Below are 26,079 nucleotides of genomic sequence, written 5' to 3' on the forward strand. Positions count from 1 at the left end.
CCATAATTTTATCCTTCATAAGCCCCTCTCTTGCCAAAGTAAACTATGACATCGCATGGCCAATACAGGTAAAAAAACCCAAACTAATAACTTCTTTCAAATTGTCTGAAATGTCAAGTAATCATCAGCCTACATAAAATATGTTTTCAAGATGATACTTTTTTACACTTTAGATTTTCAAATGTAATTTAAAAAAATCTGTATATGTTAATTTTCTAAATTTAAATAAAATAAATTTCAAGAATAAATTTCAAAATTTTCTTTCCAGAACTGTGATACCATTATGAAAAGCACTGTCTGTTTCTTAAGCCAATTTGTTTTAGCAGAAATAAAATAATCTGGAAAGTTTCTGGTATATGCATGATTTGAGTACTGTAGCACCAATCATTGCAAGAAACTTTAAAAGTAATACATGTATATGAAGAGCATAGGCTTTTCCAACAATGCAATGTCTTGCTACACTTCCACCCACTTCATAAGTGGAATATGTAAAATGACTAACTAATACAATGTACAAATGAAAGACAGTTATGAATTTCGTCTAACATTGCCTTTTTGGGACATAATTCAGTGAAGGTGTGCTTAAAATCCCTTTGTTTTGAAACTTGAAGCACTTTGGTAATGGCCGATTAGATGATGCACTCAAAAATAGTGAACAACACAACTGAGGTTCCTTCTCTTCATCCATGAGAAGAGAGAGACTGGTTGGGTCAAAGCACTCTGAGAATATTATTGGTCTTGCTTTTTACTGCTTGTGCTATCATATGATCTGAAGGCTGGCAAAGAAAAAGTCTTAAAAAGAAAAGCCAGGGGAGGGAGGAGATAAGCAAGCTAAACATAACACAAGAAACAGACTGGATAAGTATATATTAAATTATATCACCCTATTAAATGATTGTAAAATGCTTCTTTTTTATATATTACTATGTATACAGCGTTACATATCATCTAAATACTTCACGGTACCTTACTGCAAAAATAGCTTCAGCCCGTACATTTAAAATGTTCTCAAGAGCCTCGTGGTAAACAATGCACTGAATAAACATGCTGGGATACTAAAATGTCAATAAATCTTAATAGGAAATACAGAAGAACTCCCGAACTTCACATACACACATGCACACCTGCACTATGACATATGTCCTGCCAAGCCAAGTTTTCAGCTGCTTGCAAGACTGCTTTGATGACAGTGTCAAAGGCACAAAACCTCCAATACATACCAGAATGTACATTGTACTGACCAGTGTTTGTTCTTTATGCATTGTGACAACTTACTTTCAGTATGCCAGCTAAACAGGATTAGCAACTCAGGTGGGAAACTCACAGTGAGAGCCAACAAAGCTCCAAAATATTTTCATGGAAATTGCCCTTGAGATAAAAAGGATGAAGCAGAAAACAAAATGAGCAATAAAAACAACTGATTCCACATAGTAAGTTTCAAAGCCAAGTGTCAGCTAGCTTCTGAAATAAAAAAGGCATGCTACATTCTTATAATTATTTTACTACTTGCACGTAAAATCTGACTGGGTATTATCAGTAATACTCATCTCATTTACAATTCAGTAAAATGATCTGTTATACAGAGATAGCTCCTGTGCCACATCATCCTATACTCACTTTGACAGATAATTGGGAATTTTATTTTTTTTTAAGAACTTTGCTATTTTCAAGATACCAGTAGGACATGACAAAAATTTAATCTCAGTACAAGTTTTCAGATACTCAGAATTATGTCTGTTGTGATTCTGATGACAGATTCTTTCAGTATCAGTAAACACATTTCTGACTCTGTTATTCATTTAAACTTACCTTGACATTTTCCCATCAGAAGATTTATATTTCAGACCCTCTAAGTATATTTACTGTCTTGATAGTTGTTATATGAACAGTTAAACCAAGTAAGTGAGTTTCAGGACCAGATTCTTCACCACCCTATTAATGCATCTGTATTGAATTATAAGGAATATCTTCCTTTGTTCTCAGAAGAAAAAATACAATACCTCATTGTATACTTACGCATAGAAATGTATGTATAAGAGCAAAAACAAATGGAGTGCTAAAATGCTGTTGCTTATGGAAATACAACAAATCGTCAGCAATAAACACAAAATCTCAGCCATTTTATTTAACAGCACCTCCTGCAAAACAGTGAGGCGGTTTTATCCTTGACACATTGGAAAAATCTGTGCTAAATCCCCGGGGAAATGCAGAAAAGATATCAGCCAGTTTGCTTCTCTTCCTTATCTGAACTCCAGAGATCACTAGAAATCTTATGGTGAAAAGCTAAAGCACATTATACCAAAATCCCCAGGAAAATATTTTGCCCAGAACCTTAGCTTAAATAAAACATTTTCAAAGAATCTTTTAAACTCTTTCTCACATCAAGGTCTTCTTGACACAAATCTTATCTGAAATACTAGCCAATGTTTTTTTTTCTTCTATAATATGTAAGACATGGTCATATTTCACATTTTCTGTAAATCACCAGTTTGATATCCTGTAGTTGTTTATTAATAGAGTAGTAAAAGTACTGAGAGAAATTTTAGTTCATATTTTAGAGAATGTTCTAGGAGCTCACTGTGAGTGCACGAAGATGATTCCCTGCCCCAAAGAGCATGCGAGCTAATTTGAAGGCTAAGGGAAAACAGAAAACCAATTGTGAAAATAATTTTGGATATTTGAAACTCTTTCTGTATCTGTGTAGTCCTTTGTTTACATTTTAGGTAGACATGAAGTAAGGACTTTAAGTTGATCTGTGTCTGGTTTATATGATACTTATATGCTCTGTGTACACTACTATTTCTTGTCTTTCTTGCTAAGCCTATTAGCATCCAATGTAGTCATTTCCCACTCTTGACATCTCATCCTTGCATATAACTCCCTCATTTACTACTAACTCTCCTCAATTCTCAGTTTCCTTTTTCCCATGCCTCAGTTCTAGTGAATTTTCAAAGCCAACCACTCCATATGCTTAGAGGCAAATTAAACTTGTGTCATTTCTTTTTCTCTCACATTAAGTCATATCATATGCTTCTGCTTCCCAGAGAGCCACAAATTAACTAAAAAAAATGTTCAAAGATCAGAGCAGATAACCCAAGATAATGCGTTTTCCTGGTGGACGTCATGTACTAGTGCTACTGTATACTTTGCTATTAAAAACAGGTAAGAATAATTATTTGTGCTTGCAAGTTGTTGCTCAGCTTCAACAGAAGCAGCAGCATGGATCTATCACTACCTTTTAATAATGTAAATTTATGAACTATACCAGTGTTTTGCCATCTATCCTCCCCGGCTATAGCTTTGATGCTTACCTATCACTTATATAAATCTTATATAAATTTAACTCAGGATTTTATACACAGGAACCACAAACTACCTTGTGTTTGGTTATGTTCACTGAAAGCAAAGTAGAAACATACTGCATGTGGGAACACATGTTTAAAATACTTAGCTCTGCATAATTCTTGTTCTTTTGCCTTATGTGTGCACGTGAGTGCATATGCATTTCTTTATGGCTTACTGGAGGGATATTTTAAAGGAAGGCATTATGACTGTGTTTTCCATCTTCAAGTAGATGACACGTGGGAGACGAGGTTGATGAGAAAACCTTTTTGATGATAGAAACTGCTAGATCATCATTAGTAGGTCATCTACACCCACCTGTTATTGAATTGTTCCTTGAAATGATAGCATGGAGTCTAGACCCTGAGAAAATCAGGGTGGTCAGGAGCTTGGGCTGACTCCTCCAGAATTATAAAAATTGCTATTTGGAAAACTGATGTATGTCCTTTCCTGAGTGTGTTTACATAACCAGACTCTCACTCTGACAAAAGTATTAAGCAAGGTCCAACTATATCTTTTTCTTTTTCCCAGTAGCTTCTGTCATTAGTGCATCTGAACCAGGCGCTTAATTCATTGATGAAAAACACAAACAAAACACTGCAACAGATTTTGAAACTGTTTTGAACCCAACAGAACTAGAAAGATCTCTCATTTTCTGTTAGCAGAGTAACAGTTTTGCAACAGCTATATTGTAATTCATTATCAGAATACCATTTTGAATATCACTGCACTCAAAAGCATGCTTAACTGCACTTCCTCAAATTTTTTTTTTCAAATTATGGCAGTGAATTAAAAAACATACAATCATAGAATCATAGAATAGTTAAGATTGGAAAGGACATTGAGGTCACCAAGTTCCAACCTCCCTGCCATGGCCAGGGACACCTCACACTAAACCATGTCACCCAAGGCTCTGTCCAACCTGGCCTTGAACACCGCCAGGGGTGGAGAATTCGCAGCTTCCCTGGGCAACCCATTCCAGTGCCTCACCAGTTTCCCTCACAGGAAAGAATTTCCTCCTTATATCCCACCTAAACTTCCCCTGTTTAAGTTTTAACCCGTTACCCCTTGTCCTATCACTACAGTCCCTGACGAAGAGACCCTCCCCAGCATCCCTATAGGCCCCCTTCAGATACTGGAAGGCTGCTATGAGGTCCCCACGCAGCCTTCTCTTCTCCAGGCTGAACAGCCCCAACTTTCTCAGCCTGTCTTCATAGGGGTGGTGCTCCAGTCCCTTGATCATCCTTATATGCTACTTTTGGGTGAATACTGCAGTTTTAACATGTCTACATGATATGAAAAACATTCTTTAAATAAGTGATGAATAAGAAAAAGTACAAACTGAGGTAGGAACATTAATCAGAAATTAAATGTATATAAGCTTGCAATGACTTGATCATTATGAAAAGTGTCACAAATAACCTGTCAGTAAATATTTTCAGGGTGTAAACACTGGGGCTGTCAAAAAATCCAGTTTTCTACAGATGTAGGAAATCCTGCTTTTGATAACTGGAGATAATGGTATGTAATCTTGAAATAATACGGACAATATAAAAGGTTTCTTGGCACCAGCTATTAGAATTTGGAATTGTCCTTTATGGAAGGTGAATGAAACCTTATTCCTTTGAAAGTTAAAACAATGAAGGACAAAATCCTTGAAGGTGACTTTAAGGAATCAAACCCTGTTGTCTGTAGGCTGCAATAGAACCTTTTATAGCTAAGTGAATACTTCCCTTCCCCTTGTCTTTATTGCGTTGAAAAATTCTGACCTTACTTCTATTAATAATCTTGATACAACACTTTTCAATCTTTTTTGAAGGCCATGACTGTGTCTGTATGATACAAGCACAGTGGATTGCAGAGATGTCCGAGCCAGCTCTGAACAATGTGAAATCAAGCAGAAGACCAAGGATAATGCTGCTGTCCTATTTCTGGCACATTAATCACTCTGATAGGTCTATATGCCACAGCACAGCATTTGCTTTTACACCTGAGTATGTTAACAAAACCTGCTATACAGGGAAATTGTTTCTAAAATGTTGCTGATCTTCAACTTCCTTACAGCTAAAAGGACTGCCATTCAGTCCTCTTTACCTTTAATCATTAATACCAGTCATGAACGGAAGACAAATGATGCTAGGCAAGATCTGATACTCTCTTGAGAATTTTTATTGTAAATATCAACTCCTCACAATATCCTACAAAGCAATGAAGAAGCAGAAAAGGAAAGAAAGATTAAAAAATATTTCAAAGAGGAATCATTTCTCCTTTGCACACTGCTGAACAGTAGAGTTACAAGCCCCACAGTATTCTTTTAAAAGCATCAAAATAGTACCGCAGTCCTTGAAAATGTTATGTAATGAATTCTGCAGCTTTTTTTTTCTTTGCAAACAGGGGATACTTGTTCATGATTGTGAATTTCTATAAAGTAAAGGAAGAAATATTGCTTTACAACATCAACATCATTGTGTTCTTGTTTGCTTTTATCTACCACTAACTTCAAGTATTTTATACTTACCTTCAGTAAAAACAATCTGCTTTAAAATGTTATAAACTAGAACTATGAGAGGTAGGTTTTGGGGGCAGCAAATTCAAACATTTAGGACAAGCAATTCTGGCAAAACTAGCACAAATATGGTCTAGAATGGAAAAAATAAATACTCGTAAGGAAATTACTTTAGAGGAACTACCTTTTACTACAATTTACAATTACTGTAATGAAGGATGCTATCCTAAGGCTGCATGTTTGGGAGGACAAATTCAAAATAGGATGTGTCTAAAACTTCTAAATTAGTATTGGATTCAAGGATCTGAAAAAGGACATTATTTGAAAATAGAAATCCAATTTTCTTACTGAAACAACACTGAAAAGGTTAAGGCTGTAAAATAGAACTCTATCCAAGGCTCTTGTAAGCTGTTGAAGGCAGAACAAGTTGTTGCCTAGGACAACAAAATATTTAGTGACGATTTATTTTATCTGGTTTTGTAAAGAACTTGTGGGCTGTGAGGAGAGGCTGTTTTCTAGCTTTATAAAATGGAATAAGAAGTCTTGGGTTGGGCTGCTTCTGCTGTATTCCCTGGAAAGGAGGTCACATTCTGAAACTTGAAATACAAACCTTCTTATAGAGTACCAAGATTTTAGACAGAAAATCAGTTGATAAGGCAATTTATTTGTTGTCTGAATGAAGGGAGATTTTGTTAGAATTCTTCAGAGATGGTACCCTCTCTGGCACTAGGCAGAGTAGGTTACTTTGTAATGCATGATAATTTTTTTATTAAATCAATCATTTGTGCTACCTAGTGTGTTACAGGACAAGAAAATGATCCTGCAGGTGGAACACAATAGGTGCTAAAATTGCTCAGCTTTGATTATTACTGCTAAAAATTGCTGCCAATCACTACTTGATTATAATTTGTTTTGAAGAGAGCGTGGAAGAGAGGAATTAAAAAGAGAACAAAAGGTGAAAAAAAAGCTCTAATTTTAAGAATTCCCATATAAGAACAAAAATTTACCTTAGAAAAGAGGTAAAATGTGATTGATAAAAAAATTATACTATTTTGATATGACTAAAATCCTTACATTTAAAAATAAATGCATTTAAAAATCTGCAAATATCAATGGCTAGATTCACTGATCAAATGTGGTTATTTTACTGTTACTTTTTAATCAGAAAACAGTATTTATATATATCTATATATAAGGAAATATAAACATAGAATTAGGGAAAGGATTTCAAAGTACCTATATAATGCCTTCTACTTAAATACCTCTGGTGCAAAATGACACCAGATGAATTACAAAAGAATCATTACACTACCAAAAAAATAAATGCTGTGAAAATGTTCACAGTGCAAATGCTTTCTCTTTCTTTCTTTACCGTGTTGTATTGTAAACTGAATAAAGCACTGCATGAAAACTAAAAGAAATGCTTTTACTCCCACTTCTCCTGAGCCTGAGCACTGCCATGATCCAAGGTGGTAGTGGGAAGAGGTTTGAAGGAATTGCCAAGGTTTCTTTCATCTCCTGATCTTTTCCAAGTAAGAAGAAAGAGGATAATGTGTTTCAAAACGTTTTGCATTACCATGAGGAATAGACAGAAGTTTTCACATCAAAGGCTATGAGATCACTGCCTATGCAAAATGTTACATGCAGAAATTGTACATAAAAATTAAACATGCCATGAAGTTACAATACTAGCGCATGGATTTGTTGATAAAGAGCTTCCAGGTAGATTTCTAGAAACAGCCACTGCAATACTATAACATAACAGTTTCTAAATGATCAGTAACATCCACAGGCATTTAGGAAATAATTGATGGAGCTGCTACTAGTATTCAAAGCAGACAAAATCTGACTGCAGAAAGAATCATTTTCAAATGTAAGATCCAGCTGAATAAATGTATTATATGACTGTGATTGGCAAATATTTCATTCTTGCTAAAGAAACAAAGACGTGCATCATTAAAACCCTTTTGAAACCTCTGTGGATGCCCTGGGTGGATCAAATCTACACACCTATTTTGTATGGATGAAAAAGATACTATTTGTATAATATCTCATAACATTTTTTGTACATTAAATGCATGTACCAATCTGATTTCAAAGAGAGTATTTATACAGTTATCCTCTGAATTTACAACTGTAGCAGCTAACACATTAATGTAATCTCATTTGCAGCATTATTTTACTAATGTCAGAGCAGCTGAGCAAATCCATATACATGTCTTACCTCATGAAGAAATAATGCATCACAATGAAAGCTATTAACTTCCAGACTTATCTTCAGAGTATTTGATTTGAAATATATGCAATTATCCTGTTGTCAAAAAAATGCTTAATATTTGGTCCTATTATTGTTATTAATTAGGACAGTTTTACAAACAGAAGAGCCAAAGAACTTGAATGGATATTGAAAGTTTCCTTCACATTAGTAGTTATTTAACATTAAAACCACCATAAATATAGTAGAAAATATTTTATTAAACATGTTAATGCATCTTATACATAGTCTACTACTTTATTAATGAGTTAGAAGACCCAAAGTTCAGTCTGCCTGGCAAAGAATTTCAAAGATTCCCATAAAATTTTTAAAGGCTAGAAATATCTGTTCCTCAGTATAACAGGCCCATTTGTTTTTTCAGGATGTCAAAGACATTCTCAAGCATTTTATGCTACCTAGAAACTTTAAAATACAAGGCATCTGATTTTACACCAGTACATCAACATGGCTGTCTCTACAGAAGCGGCATTTGCATTTGAACTGTGATACTCCATCATTTAGCTTGCTGGAGAATTCTTTACTTTCAACTATATACATTTATATATAAACACATACACATATATGTGTCTGTGCATAGCTGGTTTAAAATTATTGGTTTACATAAATAAATTTTAAGTATTTTCTTAACCAAGTACACCAGCAATATGCTCCTGAATGTTTGGGTAAACAACAAAAAAGTCATACAGAGACTTTTCTAAACTCAGCAATCACAGAAGTTATTTTTAATAACAAAATACCTAATAACCTGAGGTCCCACAGCCTAATGCTAAGGCAGATTCATGGTTTTGAAAACTCTTCCTATTATCAAAATTATCAGAGCCAGTTAGCAACTATAGGAAGAGCTATGAACATCTTTATCAGCAGCACCTCTGGGAGATCGGAAAGGACTTTGGCTCCAAGTACTCATGATTCTTTTCAGTTATCTGAAATCTACCACAGGGCTCCGAGGTAGAGAGAAAAAGGAACAGGATTCGTAAACTGCCCTTGCAATGTCTGAGAATATATTATTGAGATGTAATGTTTCATTCCTCTTCAAAAACTGCCTCTACAGAGTGGCATGTGTGGGAAATGAAGTAGTAACAAGAGAAGAAGAGCCACAAAGTAACTTATCAAACAGAGTCTGAAGAACAGTCCTCCTAAGAAAAAGGCACCTTTTTATGCTATAGAGCATGGGAAATTAAACTGTCAAGTGAGCACTGTACAAAAATCTATCCATTTCGGTGTATATTACCCAGCCAAGCTGAGGAGTCTGCTTTGCTGGAGTAGACAGGCAGGCTGCTAAGCAAGACACTAGCCTGGTCAAAGAACCTGAATGCAGTATGTGGTCCATTTTTAAGTTCTTTAAGCAGAGACTGTAAGTTGTACTGACATTGTAGGTGCGTTTATTGGCAAAGGCCTCATGAAAGCTTTGAGAACTGAGTTCAGTACAGTGGTTTCTATTACTTTGAGCTATAGGCTCAAGCTAAACTCATATGAAGTAATTCTCACTTTGAAAGCAGAAAGGTATAGCTGGCACTCTGCCTATTTGAGGTGTACAGAAAAGGACCAGAAAGATACAGAACAAAGATTTCTGGAAGTATGGAATGACTAAATGGACTAAGGTTATTTAGTCTGCATAGGAGAAATTATAGAAGTGTGTAAAATGAACTACAGCATAGAAAAGATGAATAGAGGAGGAATTAAAGGATGAACTGGCTGATTTTTTAGCAATGATGTGCAAATTTTCCCTTAAAACCTTCTTGTTATCTGAGGACTAGAGATCCTTAGACATTGATGCCAATTTTTGAAGAGTGTCACAAAAAAATTTGTGGAAGTACTGTCTTCTAAGCCTTACCCAGGTGAATCAGTAGGATTTTAGTAATGCATACTAGTAGTGGACACATGGATATATATAACCAGGAAGAGTCAAACTGACTGCATGGAAAGGCACCTCATCCTTCAGAAGTCTATTTGGTATTCCCTTAAACAGTCAAAAATAGTAGAAAGAAAGTTGATGATCTCTTGCTTGTCTGGATTTCTAGTCTTTTGATGAAATCACTCTTAAAAAACTTTAAGAAAAAACCCAGAAAAATCCCAACACAACAAACCAGTCAAGCCATTAACCTGTAAGAGGTTATTTCATGGATAAATAACTGATTAAACCAAGAAACAGTAGCATAAAATTCAGTTTTCAGAGTGGAAGAAGGTTCTTAGTGAATTACTGCAGAAATCTGTGACATTGCTGTACAATGAATGCATTTATAAATTCCATAGGAAAGAAGACTAGCAGTAAGATCGTGAAACTTGATGATGATAATAACACATTCAAGATAAAAAAGACAAGGACCAGTTGGGAAGAACTAGCCCAATTCCAGAAGTCCATGAACTGAAAATTATTAATGACGAAGAAGGTGGTTGTGCAGGTAATTCATAATGTGCTTGTCTTATTCATGTAGCCTTCCCTGGTCGTTTGTGTATGGCCATGTTTATAGACAGCACATTAGTTTAGGCAGAGCCTCTGATCTGTTTCAATATGGTCATTTTCATGCTTTTTCATTCCTACAGTACAAAACCTAGTGGGCTGCAGTGAAATGATCATGTAGCAGCTTTAGATAATACTAAAGAATCACCTATTTACACAGTACAAAATAAAATTAAATTTCGGAACTTGTTGCTGATGTTGTGGAGGGTCCAAGGTATTTAGCTAATGCAGGGCAGTCCATTGGTAGCTATTGCCTCTCTCTAGTATCTTTGATCTGATCCTCAACAGTAATCATCATAACCTAATGTAAAACAGGAATGCAGTTAATGAGAGAGGATCATCAATAACACTTCCCCAGAAGCTCAAAATCTGGACAGGAAGTGAGTTTAAGAAACCATTTGGAAAACATTAATTTTACAGAAGACAAAGGCTGAATCATCCATGTGAAAGACAGATGTATGAAAATAGAAGCTCATAGTGCAGGATAAACTAATTGAGAAGAAATGTAAACCAGGTCACTCACATGTAACCCTCCTCCCAGAAGTTCAGCTAGCTGTGATTCAAGGCCTACCTTCACTACAGCACAGTTCTACAACCGTTCTCAGTTTTCTTCTGAGAAAATTGCTAGGGCCTGAGAAGGAGCTCTGAGGAAGTGCACAGGCTGAAGCATGCAAGAGTAGAAGGTAAAGTTGCAGACATAATAAGATTGTTAGGACAGGGGAAACTTGCACCTCCACCTCAAGGATTCAAGTATAACACCACTCACATGAAAAGGTATAAAATCCTGAGATAAAAAAGGAAAATCAGGAGACAACAACTCAGCAACATCATAGATCAGCCTGTTCCAAGGAGCAACAGAGGCCAACCCTCCCCTACTTCAGTGATGATTACTTGCCCATTAGACTTAGTGACTCATTTGGTGGGGCTGATTTAATGCCTAGTTCGTTAGTCCTAAAATGCATTGTGTGTGTTAGACGATAACTAACTTGCTTTGTGCTTTTAAGCTGTTTATATCTTGCCTGAAGAATGTCTTTGGTAAAAGTTCCCTGAAGAGAGTGACTCCCTGAGGGGGAGGGTTACGTAAGTAATCCAGAATAACAGACAAGAATAATATGATTAGTCATGTTGAAGAGCATTTATACTTTAAAGCACAGGTGCACAGTTTAGATGGCTTAGGGGATTTCAGAACATAGCGGACTTTTTTTTCAGCAGATGAGAAGTTCAGAAAAGATTCACGTAGCTACAGCATCAAATAAATTATAACTGAATCTGGGTACAGAACCTGATCTCTGTAATGAGCCAAGAAACCTGGGAGACAAAACCAGAAGCATTGGGAAAGCCAGTGCTGGGAGAAGGCATTCTGAATACTTCCAATCCCATGATGAGGAAATTAGAACAGTGCTTCCCAGGAAGCACATACCTGAAAAAATAATGAAGCAAATGGACCTGGGAAAACTCTCGATCTAAATGACAAGTAAATTAGTGAAACAGATTCTAAATTTTGAAGTCTGGCTTGTTGAAAAAGAACAGAATGCTAGAGAGAGCTCACAAAACCCACAAATGAATAACTTTTAAAAATATTCTTCTGATTTAAACGCTTTAAGTAATTGCTGCTTGACTGTGCTTGACAAAACACATGCACTATATATGTATAATATAAAAGCCTGAAAGAAACCAGCACTTGAGTTAGAGCAGACATTAACTTGCAATAAATTGCAGGAAGCTGCATATTAGATTTGTGCCTTAATGTCAGTGAGGAAGCTGGAGGACCAGAGAAACTGAGCGAAAATGGCCTTTACCACTGGTGTCTCAGACCTTGTACCTCTCTCATATACTCGTCATTCTCCTCTCAGATTTTTTTTAAATGTGCTTGCCTAGATGGTAAATTCCAAGCATGATAAGACAATGTTGGAAATAGAGCAAGAACTGTTATTTTTAGGAAGATAACAAGATTCAAAGCTCTGATCATTCCAGCATGAGGGGTAACTCACAAAGGTTAACTTTAATCATAGAATCATAGAATCATTTAGGTTGAAAAAACCCTTAAGATCATCAAGTCCAACCATAAAACTAATGCTGCCAAGTCCACCACTAAACAAAGCTCTAAATGTCATGACTACATGTCTTACATACCTCCAGGGATGGTGACTCAACCACTCCTCTGGGCAGCCTGTTCCAATGCTTGACAACCTTTTTGGTGAAGAAACTTTTCCTAATATCCAATCTAAAGCTCCCCTAGTGCAGCTTGAGTCTGTTTCCTCTTACCCTACCACTTGTTACTTGGGAGAAGAGACTGCCACTTGCCTCACTACAACCTTCTTTCAGGTAGTTGTAGAGAGTGATAAGATATCCCCTGAGCTTCCTCTCCTCTAAGCTAAACAACCTCAGTTCTTTCAGCCACTCCTCATAGGACTTGGTCTCTGGACGCTTTACCAGCTTTGTTGCCGTTCTTTGGACCCACTCCAGCACCTCAGTGTCTTTCTTGTAGTGAGGGGCCGGAACTGAGAACAGTACTTGAGGTGTAGCCTCACCAGTGCTGAGTACAAGGGGGTGATCACTGCCCTGGTCCTGCTGGCCATGCTACATCTGATACAAGCTAGGATGCTCTTGGCCTTCTTGGCTGCCTGGGCACAAACTGGCTCATGTTCAGCTGGCTGCTGACTGACACTCCCAGGTCCTTTTCTGCCGGGCAGCTTTCCAGCCACTCTTCCCCAAGTCTGTAGCGTTGCATGGGGTTGCAATCTTAAAAAATCTAGGAACTAAAACTTAATGAACTTCATTCACAGACATGTGAATTCATGACCACAAAAAGTGTAGAAAGAAAGTAATAAACACTTTTTTATTCTCTTTTTAAGACGTAAAGAAAGGCTTGTGAAAAATTAAATGTCCCATTCTCTCCTCTGTTCTTTCAACTATGCTAGTTTACCTAACAGATGATATTATCTCTATGTTCAAATCTGTTTCTACACCTCCAGAAGCCATGAAGGATTTCCCAATGGCTTCCCAAGTATGAACTAAGGGATTCATTACACCAAAGAAAAAATGGGGTTTATGTCAAATTCATCAACTGCAACTGCTTAAACTGACAGCTAAAATTAAGAAATTATTGTATCTGTAGTCCTTGATACATTTTTATCACTTATGTAGCATAAGTGCAGATGAAGCTTCTTGCTCCATCTACAGCTTGAGCACCAAAAGCCACCAAACCATTGGTACCCAGCTATTTTCAGGATGTTGACTCTCCTCTTGCTCTAATTTTTCAAGTGCCTGGATTCTAACCTAGTCATATCCAGAGTCCTATTTCAGAGTTAGTGGCTTTGACCTTTATACATTCTTTTATGAAAATCTTTATGTTATAAGCTCTTGTTTGCCATTGCCTGAATGGGAAGTGAGACCTCTGAATTCAATTTCAGACAGCAGGCCTGCTGGTCAGAGATAAGTATCTTGTTCTGCCAGACTGCACAATGCTTCAAACCAATTTCTTGTCCATTTCTGAAAGATTCCCCTCAATTGAAACAGAAAAATAACAGTAACAACAGATTTTCTTAGTGAACACCCTGTCATTACAGTTAGCTACTACTGATTTGCAGGAATCAAATACATACTGACTGACTAAACCTAAATTTTTGAGAATGTAGAACTGTTTTATTTACTGTGCTCCTGAACAACACAATCTAATATCATATCAGGTGGGAGAAATATTTATCTCTGTAGGTATCTGCATCTATACAAACACTTAAATAACAGTTTAACAGCTGTTTCCTGCAACTCATGGCAAAAGGGAGTGTTTGCCCAAGAATTACAGGCCCTCGAACATGATGTTAACCTTTAAAATTAGAGGGACATATACTGGTCTGGTTTGTAATAATTTTACAAGAGTGTATTCATATTAACTTCAGTGCAGGTACTTCCCTTTTCATCATTTTAAGCAAGTTTGGCATCAAACCACAAGCCTTTAATGAGGTTTTAATGATCCACTTGGGGGAGCTAAAGGGTAATTTGTTTCCAAACTGATTATGGCAAAATGGAATGCAAAATTAAGAGCAGAGTCATCCACTTCCTTGAACTCAGTGCTGGCTGTTAATTTATATTATCTTCTGGAACAAAGGGTCCCCAGTTCTTATTAAAATTAAAGCCACATATACAAAAAAGAATCACACTTCTAAACAGCTTAGCAGCAGACACCCATAATAGCATCAATCATACTCTGACTTCAATTATACACCCACAACATACATTGAATGCAACAGCCATAACATGTTAGAAAGAGTTTGGTCCGTACTCTTACGCTACATTTTTGTGCTCGTTTAACTGTAATGTGACAGCAAGAAAAAAAACTCTAACATGCAATGGTCTTGTCTGTCAGTTAATCAAATACCTCTCACTTTTTTCTTTTTTTTTTTTTAATTCCTTTTCTTTTCTTTAGATGCTGTTCTTGGGCTGTATCTGCTTGTGGTTCATGCACCAGTTACTATGTTGAAACATGGCTTCACAGCTGCTTTGTCTTATGCTTGATGCCTATAGTTATTGGTAGTTCTCTGACTGTTCTGAGTTAGGCACTAATTAGAGGCAGAGATGCCGTATCTTCTATATTGGAAGGAAGAGCACAGTCTTTTGTCTTTGAAGAGCCACTAAAATATGATCTTGGGTTTTTTTTTCCATGCTGAGATTGCGCTAAAGTTCAGATAAACTGACAATACAGTTGATTTCAAAAGCCACAGTGAATCCAAAGCTATAATCACGTCTTTTATAAAAGGAATAAAACTCAGTTTCAGTCACATAACTTACATGAAAATTTCATTGGCAAAGCTGTACTGTCAATATCGCCACTGTATAAGCTTCATCTCATTTCAATTACTCTGCAGTGCAGTCCAAATTAAAGTTCATGGTTGCCCATCTGTGGGCATCTAATTTAACTGACTCATGTAAATAAAGTTTCAAGAGAAAGTGATAATTAAATAAAATATCTTTTCCTTTAGCATAACTTATTTGCTATGTTTAAGGTTTCCTTATTTTATGTTTAATTTAGCCAGAGCATGTGGAAAAATTAAACTCTAAGCATCTTTACAGGAAGCACTGTTGCTAGGCACTCTAAAAGCAAAGGCTTATGCTTTGTAGCTATAAACTACCAAAATATATTTTTAAATGTCATTCAGCATCCTGAAGGCAGACACAACCACGCTGACTGAATACCATAAGAAAGACAATGGTAAAGCAAATGGAAGCAGAGGGTACAGTCAACTCAGGTATAGGCACGAAAGCTATAATCATTAACAGTACTTGATGTCAGTATTTGTAGTGCAATTTGCTTTTGTGCTTTCTCTTTGATAAGTAAGAAAAGCATTATAACGTATTTAGGAGGAGCTATTACTGCTATAAATTGATCAACTTACATTAATTAATTCAATATCCCAGATTTTTTTCACAAGGTCCATCGATGTATAGCCATTAATTAGAAAGGATTTGGTATAGTCACCCAGTTCAATGGAATCCAGCCATTCAGCTACAGAGGCGGGGTTGTAGCCATCATGACCAATCTGCTTCATCTGAAAACCAAGAATGAGTGAGAATTACTGATGATATTCATTAAATATCCTTCGGAACGGCAGTTTATGTGTATTAGTCTCCTCACAGAGTTACCTTATTCTTGGATCAGCATTTTTTTAATGATTAGTACAATGTGAAACAATTTTGTGAGCAAAAGCACTAAAACCCCTTAGTTTTCAATGTATCTTTATCTTATAGTGGCTTGCCTTTTAAACCAGACTATACCAAGACTGAAGCTGGAGTTCAGTTCTTAGTAGATATCATAGAATACACAAGTGAGAGAAGGAAAAAAGGCGAAAGAGAAATTATTAATATCCTGACTTGACAAAAACGTTAGATTTGCACCTAAGTTTTCATAGAAGGGGAAGAAATAATTCTGAAGAATGGGTCTTTTGGTATCACACTGCAAATGAAACAGTCTGCTTTGGTTATATTATTGTTAACTTACCTCTCCTACTAGGTTATCTTTTATAATGGTTGAAGACAAACTGTTTTTTTCCACCCTCAGGGGAGGTTTAAAAAAGACTTTCCTCTACCTGGTCAATTTTTCATGGAACTTCTGGGAATTTAACATATTTTAGATAGCTCTCTCTGTCTGTACAGTTGCTTGAGATTGGACAATCGAACCAAGTATTATTGGAATGGAACTGAGAGAATGACACACACAGAAGCACACCACAAGCATTTATATAGCAACACAGTCATAGGAAGCATAATCACATAAATCTTGTTTTCATAACAAAGAAATACCACTGGCTTCTTATTTTTCTGAAGATTGCTGTGCTACTAGGAAGCAAAAAGCTGCATTTCCTCTTTCACAATCACCTCTCAGTGACACAAGTCAAGATTTTCAAGCTACCCATTAAAGATAAAAACGTATAAAGCCTCTACCTGTGCAGCTTGTTATGCCATATTGTTTTTATGAATTTTAAAGTAATTTACCATAGTGTCAGAGGTAGAATAAAGTAGAAAGAAAATGTGCAATAGCCTCAATTTTCTACAGTATTATATGCATATCATCTTTCTTTAGAAGTGTAACTATTGCTAACATGATGATACACTGAAATGGTAAACTGCTAAGAAGCTTTAGAGGTTTAGAAACCTTGTGTTTTGCATAGGTTCTCCTGACTATGCAAGGGTGACACTGCATGGTAAAAGAGTGTCTTCCATTTCTGCCTGTACATTCCTACTTTCTAAGAAACAAGGGAAGTGTGACAGAAACATAATGCTTTGAGCTTAAGTTTGAAGTGACAAAGTAATTTCACAGGGAGAGAATTCTGATCTTAATATCTTGCCTGAACCGACTTATTTCCCACAGTTTATTTGAAATACAATTTGAACTCAAAGCAGAGAAAAAAATTAATATCTGCATCTGAAAGCCACGGCAGTGTTCATCAATCTATCTGTTCAAATGCAGAAAGCCAGGATGGCATGATCTTGATCTTAGTTTCCTGTAGTATCAGAGAAGAGTGATGCAGGCAGACTGCATCACGGATATGACAGTTTACTCTTTGGTCTTTGTTACAGATGTTGGATATAAAATACTAATGGAAGTATTTAAATGATGTAGTGAAATCATTATCTTAAATCATAAAAGAGGGACAAGAAATCACATAAATTAACAATGGGTATCAGCCTTTCAGGTCACTTCTTTAACATGGGAGTCATTAGAAATTCAGAGTTCAGTTTTGCTGTTGAACTTGACATTTTGGAATTTGGTTTCATCCTAATTTATAATTAAATTCTTAGATATCAAAAGCATGGCAAATTCTTCTTTTACTGTCATTCAGACTTACTTCAAATCTTAGACTGACGATCTAGCAGACTGCAAAGACATTGGAGGATCCCAGGAACTCTGACTCCTGGGAAGCTTATTTCAAGATTTTAAAAAAGGTATTCTCAAAAAAACTGACACTTGAGGAAGAAAAATCTAATACAAAAGAAGACATGAAGAAGATGTACAGGGAACACATGACTTTTGAAACATACAAGGTATTTTTGTTTCCTTTCTGTAACAAAGAAAAGTGAAGCACCTTTGAAATAATTTTCAACATAACCAGATGGGGCATGTTATGCAAATTAAATCTTTTTTTTTTTTTAATTACTATTTGATCTGTATGTTTAATAAATCCTGATTTTAACAAGTTGGGGGTTTTCTGGGTTTGGGTTTGGTTTGGTTTTTTTTTTTTGACCTGCTTATTGAGAAACCTCATGCAGTCTGGTCCATAATTCTGGCAACCCACCAGCCTCTGTGAAAAGCAAACAGCATGGGAAGTTTCTTGAATTCTCAATTCCCACTGGTGATCAAAAGGGTTGTTAAAATAGATATCACTCTACTACGGTGTGTTGCAAAAAGCTGCAGGCAGTCAAACACAGGTGAACGATCCAATAAGCAAGAGGCCGAGAACAACTGAAATGTATGCGACAATTTCATTCTCTGGATTTGGTGTCAATAGACAAAATTGTCACTGGGTCACTCAAAAGCCTACATGAAAATACACTGGGCAGCAGCAGGCTCTGCAAACATTTTCTTTCTCCCTGTCCCAGAGATTTGGCTGCCTGTGTTGAAGGCCACATAGGGGATAATGCCACTGCCTAGCCTTGGACCAGACTCATGTGAGAAAAAACAGCGAGAAGCCTGGTTGGAGCCAGCCCACCTTCTCCAGGAGCTGCATCTGAGCTCTGGTCCACATCCCTGACATTCACCCAAGCTATGCCATAGGGTGCCAAGCTGTGCCCTGCCATACACCTTGATGATCCTCACCCTCCTGAATCGACCTTGTCCCATCCTCAACCCTATGGATTTGCCCTGGGATGTGGCTGTTCATGGTCACTGCTACCATCCCTGCCCTCTGCCAGAGCTCCCTGCCTGCCCACTGTTCCCTCTCTGCTCCCAGCGCACCTGCCCTGGCAGGACAGGCCCCTACTGCTGCTCCTACTGCAGAAAGTAAACCTCAGAACTAGAGTATTTGCTAGCAGTTTCCACACAACAGCAGTATTTTGTTTTGTCATGAACCAAGAACCACTTTCTTTTCTAAAACAGATTTTCTAAAATGTGTCTAATACATGAATATCAATAAACTTTCAGTATCTGTCCCCTTGTATGGAAAGTTCTGTTCTGTCAATAACAACAACCAGCTTATTAACTGTCATTCCTAGCTGGCTGAATGTTTGCCTTTCAAGTATTTATTGACAGATCAGTTATCTAGATGTGACAGTATCATTAACAGCATCTGCTTTTCTTATAAAATGCTATGTAGCTTTTTAAAAAAAAAACCACTTGGAAATATCTGCCTGGAAGCACTGCCCCCTTTCTTTATTAGAGCTCCAGTTTAGCTGCATCTTATCCCAGTCCTAATTAACAGGTCATGGCTCTTGGACTGTTTATATTTTTTTTCTGTACTGCACCATGATCTTAAGAGTCCTTTCACAGATCATGTACACCCTGCATACTTCCTTGCTGATGCCATTTGCTGACTGATTTCTGTTTCTGAAAGAAGAAACTCCTCCTATCTGCTGACTGTATTTCCATGTATACTATTTCAGTCATTTCACACCAGCTACAACATATGCACCAGTTGTGTCAAACATCTAAGCAGTTATGTGCATACTGCTTGACTCAGAGCAACATAAAACCTTTAAGCTTCAAGCCATGAAAGCCTTTCAAATATTAACTGCTCATAAAATGGGGCAGTATTGTTCTTCTGCAGACAGTGCTACTTGCTCTTTGAGTTGTTATTTTTAAAGAACAGCATCAGTGTTAGCTGTTTCACTGCAGATGATTTTAGCAAGCCGACTACGGAAAAGGCTAGAAATAAAGCCCATAGGATTTAGAGTAAAAAAAAGTATTTTAAGAAAATATCATATAAACAAAGCATGGAAGAAGACACAAACCACAAGAGATTTCTCTCCTAGGTCATATTGATCTACCACTGGTATTGCTTCCTTGAAATTAATAGAAAGCAGAAGTCAGAAAGAGATGTTTCTCATAATAAAATAGTGATGTCAAATAGCATCCCAGTGGGCTGAAAAATCCTTTACAAGAGACTGGGTGTACATCGGACTTTTTACAGGTGCATCACTGCTATACCTATACAGTATTTACAATTAGGATAGAAGGTACCTGAGTTTTTGCCTCTGAAGGACAGCCAAACAAAAAGGGCTTCAAAGTAATCACATACACACTTTTGGGAACTTTTATGAAACTATCAACTACAAATCTTAGTAATTCTAGCTGTTTGCAATGGAGGAAGCATCAGCTCTTTTTTCTCCTGTTTTCATGAGATATCTAGCATGCATTATGTACTTTACAAACACAATCAGCTGAACTCATGCTGTTGGAAGAGGAGATCGTTCCTCCTCTGGAGAGGTGAAAGTAAAGGCTTGTGAGAGTGATATTTCTAAAGACCAAAGGCTGTGGATGGCACAGGGCTACCACATGGAGCTGGTGTCTGTGCAGAAATTAAGCCTGCAGTCAGGAGCAGAGAGACAGCTCTCACTGGGGATGGGGACAACTCCCTAAGGACCTGATAAGACTTTGCACTTGCAGCTGTTGAGAAAGGCAGTGAGTGAAAACAGGGACCTGTCTGCAAAGATCCAGTGTGTGTGGAAAAGCTGTACATAAACCTTTCGGTTTTCTATTCTGTCTACCTTGACATATGTTAAAAAAATTAACTATTCAAGCCTGTGTTCTATTAATGTTTGACTTTCCTTTCTGCGAATCGAAAGCCTTCCATCTTCCCGTGGAACTTACTATAAAAAGGGTACAGGCATGTTCATTTCACAGTGCTGGCTCATTCAGGATCCTGCCTCAATGGCAAATTCAGACAGGTCCACATTAGGAAGACTGAAAAGGCCTTCTAGCTCTTCATCAGACACAATGTCTGGGACAAGGGAAGATCAGTCTCATTCAGTGCTACTGAGCTGTACACAACAGTTTAGGACCTTGCTGTTGCATATTACTCTTAAAAGGACCCAAATCTAGAATTTGTGGAATAGGAGGACTCTATGGCCTTTGATCTCATGAGTTTCTATAAGTATAATTTCTAAGAGTAGTCCTGTGGATATTTACTTGCACTTTAGTGAATAGAGCTGAAGCTCTTCCTATTTCTAGCTGGGAAAGTAATTCTCAGAGGCATTAGAAAGAGGAAAATCATTAGGGTAGAAAGCACTTTCTTTGAATCATGTTTTTCCTCTTCACTTCCGAAGACCAGAAGCAAGTAGTTATGGCCAGAAAGGGTCACAAACATTATGACACCACTTGCAGCATCTCCTAGTTTGGACACTGTCTTTAGGAATGGAAATTGTAATGATCTACTTTTTAGCTGTGCTAAATGGAAGAGAATTAATGGCCAGGATTAAATCAGCTTGCTAAACTCTGGGATGTCAAAGCCAATAGCAATATAGCAGTTCAAACATATGATGTGGTCTTTTTTCTGTTAGACACACAGCATAGTTAATGGGCACATGCACAGTAGTTCTGTTTTCCTAAATGACAGACTTACTATGCTTCCACAAAAGAATGTTACATATGAGTAATAGATCCAGCATTTTTTTTTTTTTTTGGAAGCATATCTTTACTGCTCATGTAACTACTCACAGAAAGCATGTGCTCATAGCCTTTGATATCCTACTTCTTGTCTGGTTCTGTAAAGCACCCAGGAAAGAGGCTGGCTGCCTGCTACAAGATTTCCTAACTCTCTTTGTGCTGAGACCACTCTGTACAGGAAGGAACAAGCTGCATACTTTAAGAATAACTCTGAAGCCAGGAGAAAGCTGCTTTCAGCTAACATCTTTCTTCCATCTGTCAAACGAGAGAATGTGTTCCCATTACACACTGGGGGAAGGAGCCATACACTGAGCATCCCACACAAAAACAATCCTTTTTCTTATCTAAGTTTTCAGATAAGCTAGGACAATTCTTATTTTCAAAAATATTTTTAGCTTTTGAAGAACCCATTGAGAAGTCACTTGCACATAGGCTTGGGATGCTGAAATAACCTGAGAATGCTCTTTAGTTTCCCATGACTGCTACAATTTTCTTAGTCAATTAAGCATATCCTGCACACGGTTTATTTCCCAGTTTTATTTTATTTTTCTTAAGTCCTGTACTTGCAGCTTCAGTATCTTTTTGGACAGTGCCTCTACCTAAAATCTTTTACCTCTAAAATCATTCTCCAAATTGATTTAATTCTTTTTAAAAGAAGAAATATTAGATGCAGTATCAAACTCTGCTATGAAATTTGCTCTAAGACTGATAACAGGTATAAAATATTTCCATTTCAAGAATTAACTTTACAAATCAGAGCTCTACTGGAGTGTCATAACCTTATCTAATAATAATAAGCATAAAGTGCTCTAATTATTATTAATGTGAAACTTGAATAACTTATATTAGTGTGAGAGGAAACTTTGGGCTACTAGCTCTAAAAAAATAAAAGGTATTTTGCACCAGTTATTAAGGAGCAAAACGGCTCCTGGTAAACCCAGGACACCCAACAAAAATAAAAGGTATTTTGAAACTCAGAGATCTAATGGAAAGATTTCAACTCCACCTATTACAACCATACCAAATACAGAATGGGCAGGGAAAAATATTTTGAGAAATCTGGGTAAGCATACCTTTTTATACTGGTTAAACACTGCATAAGAAACTACAATAATTAAGTCATCTACATTTGGACAGATATGTGGGGTTTTTTTTTTTCTCATTTAAAACCACTTTAAGCTCTAGAATGTGGTTCCTAAACAGGCTACTGGTGTTTGAAGTATAGAAATTCATCACTACTTAGGAAGCCAGCAATTACGATTAAAAAGACAGTCTTTTCAGCCACTAAATGCCTGTTGCATTTTCAGACTGCAGAGAGGAATATTGATGAGAATAACAAAGAGCTTTAAAAAAGGAGTATTTTAAAACCTTGACAATAGACTTTTTGCTTGATTTTTACCCTCTAAACTTATTCAATAGTGCCTGCGTATATGGCTTTAACTAAGTCCTGTTTCAGATGTTTTTAAAGCACTTAACTTCCACCTCAAAATTTAACAAGTATCACAAGACATGAAACATTAATAGTAAATCTAAAAATATCATCATCAGCAATGTCATTAAGTACTAAAACACAAGGAGTCATCAAGTTCTAAATTAAATGAGGAACAGAAAAGGGGTACATGTTCAAAACAAACAAACTAAAAGAATTTTTATCTAATGAGATTCAAATTAGTGAAGCTTCAATTATGGCTTGAGATCTTAAAATATTAAGATGGTATGCACTATTTTGAACGCATGATGACAGAGCTGAACTTATCAACAAACAAACAGACATACTGAAATATTTCAAAGTTCCTTGCAGAATGTGAATTTTTTTTAAACCTTTAGCATGCTGTTATGAATGCAGCAAGGGTGGATTACATCAGATAAAACTTAGCATGACCCCAGTTTTTGGGCCCCATGGCTATTCTGACAGCTGTGCCTTCGAAAGAACTCAGTTTTGAATTGGAAATTATGTACTTTTACTATGTAAGCTCTCTTGTATTGCTGAGTCACTTAAGTGAAGAAATGTGATGCACAGCTTCAGTGTTTGATTGTGTTTGTTTTGGTGTAACATTTTTGCATCAAAGACACTAAAAACATGGTCCTTAAGGATTGTTTTTTTCTAGCCCAACAGGGAAGCTGCTAAAATCTACCTCTCCCATTATTCAGTCCATGCTTCAAGACATTCTGTCAATTATCTTTGGTTCAAAAGATGTCAGTTCTTCAAAGTAACTGCATAACCATCTTGTTCTCAGTTGGTTTCCAGAACATCTCTAGATCTTGACTCTGTCCTCCTTTCTCATATTAAGCATATTTTAAAAAGACCTCAGTTTAGAGTTTTATGACAGAATCTGGTCTCAGCACTATAATACTTTCCAAAACCAAACAGTATTAACAATGTCTTCATAAACATAGGTTAGGGTAGAGAGCACTAAAATAATCATATATTAACAATCTACTCATTAATTTTGAAAACTTTCAACAATACAAGAAAGCTGATCTCCCTAAGAAGTGTGAAAAACAAAAAGTATATAATCAGTTAAGAGCAGGGATTACGATTACAAAATTTTGTTTGAATGATAGCATTGCTGAAAAACTCATAAATTAATATTTAAACCTTCAATATCTATTTTAAGCTACTTTTCTACACCTTAGTATTTGTATCATTTAATTCACTTGTCTAACACTATATGTGGAATACTATTTCCTTTAATAACCTTCGATGTTTCAGTGCACAGGCTCATGTTGTAGTATATATGGATTGACTAATACATCCAGATACAGAAACTGTTCACAACTTCTAATTTTTCCCATACAAAAGAAGCTCTTGTTCTCTTTTACAAGTGATTCATCCAGTAAGCCCTGATGCATCAAAAAGCCTCTTCCAGCAATGTCAAACTCTTGTCTAGACTAAAAAGTCCTTTAATAACTCCTCATTCTCTGCTAGTACTAAATTGCAAGCGGACTAATCTCTATTTACCTCAATTATTCTACACATGCTGCTCCCAGAACACTCCATGCACTTTACACTAGGTTTTATTCCAGTCCTAGTATTTTGTACCAAGTATCTGCATCACATATGGAAGACTTCTGACCCTTACTGGGGTCTACTTCTCCTAATTCATCCTCCTCATACAGATTTCTAAAATCGAACAGTAAGTTACCATGCTAGGTGCACTATCTCTCTTGTTTAGAATGGTAGTAGAAGCCTCCACTGATATATTTTGGCATAAAAAATATAAGAGCAATCCCTTTCTATCACAGATTTTAAAATCGATAGTTTAAATCAGTTAGCACCAAAAATAATTGGTAAAATGATTGCATGTCATTCTGTCCACAGCCAAGAAGCAAAATTCATGTACGCAGCAGCAAATTAAATATGAAGCCTGCAGGAAGTCTCCACAGATTACATGAAAGGCAGATATTAGGAAAATAAGGTTTCATACATGGCTTTTAAGTATACTTAAGGGGCAAAGTATTTCCAGGCCAACTGCTATGTAAAGATTAACAATCTGGAATTCATTGACAGCCTTATTTGCACATATGTAATGACAGTCTATAAACAGATTGAAAAGCCAAAAATAAATAAAATAAATTCTAAATAGCCATCACTTCAAATTACAGATTTTACTCTCCTTTGCTTTGTTTGCCAATTACATCTGTACAAAGTGAGTCTAATGCAAAGACATTACTTTATGCCACATTTGCATATGCAAAATCATGCCTACAAAAGCAGTAGAGCATTATCTTTATCTCTGTTCGAAAAAGTGTTTTAAATAATGTGAAAGCTGTAGGTGTTAGATTCCTCACTTGGATAATAACAGAAACTATACCTTTGGGAGAAGCTGGATTGCTTGGAGTATTCTCTGTCTGTGCCCAGAGTTAAGGATTCCTATTTCCAAGAGATCCTGGTCCTCCATTACGTTGCTTCCCTAAAAATGGGGGGAAAAAAGAAAAAAGGTGGAATACAAGTGAAAAAGCAACAGATGTCTTCAGTAGCCTGAAACAAGCCCTTCTGTTGCATTTGAGAAAGAACACTTTGCTTAACTTACAGTATCTGACAAGAATCATAAATTACTGATGACTGCATTCATTTTCACAATGACAAAAATATGGTGGAAGGTGCTTGAACTCATGGACAATTACTCTACTGCTGGCAGCACTGCAGTGGAGAAATTGTAGCTTTCACTCAAACCATATACCAGATGCGAATCTTCTTTCATTTGACTGGAACCAAGGACATGACTACAGAAACGTCCAGAAACTGTCTATTTTTCAATTCCCCTCCTTTCTCATCCATCTATACATGATGGTCATTTTTCTCCAGATTGGAAAATAATTAACACAGAATAAAATGAGCAGAGTGGATGAGGATAAAATTATTTAGTTCCTCGTTAGAAAAATAGTGAAGAGAGTAG

The 26,079-nt window shown here is 36.5% G+C and overlaps 1 protein-coding gene across 7 annotated transcripts in view; it reads right to left on the reverse strand.

The window, feature by feature from the left end:
• Nucleotides 1–26,079, reverse strand: part of LOC136010239 (ankyrin repeat and sterile alpha motif domain-containing protein 1B-like) — a 443,611-nt gene that overhangs the window by 388,912 nt on the left and 28,620 nt on the right. For all 7 annotated transcript variants that reach the window (XM_065671169.1, XM_065671159.1, XM_065671149.1 and 4 more), the window contains exons 2-3: nt 25,495–25,593; nt 15,978–16,130 (exon numbers count right to left, since the gene is read on the reverse strand). In XM_065671169.1, the coding sequence (XP_065527241.1) occupies nt 15,978–16,130; nt 25,495–25,593 (252 nt within the window). The remainder of the gene's footprint in view (nt 1–15,977; nt 16,131–25,494; nt 25,594–26,079) is intronic.

This window comes from Lathamus discolor, chromosome 1 (genome assembly GCF_037157495.1).
Source record: "Lathamus discolor isolate bLatDis1 chromosome 1, bLatDis1.hap1, whole genome shotgun sequence".
In the NCBI taxonomy this organism is placed as follows: domain Eukaryota; kingdom Metazoa; phylum Chordata; class Aves; order Psittaciformes; family Psittacidae; genus Lathamus; species Lathamus discolor.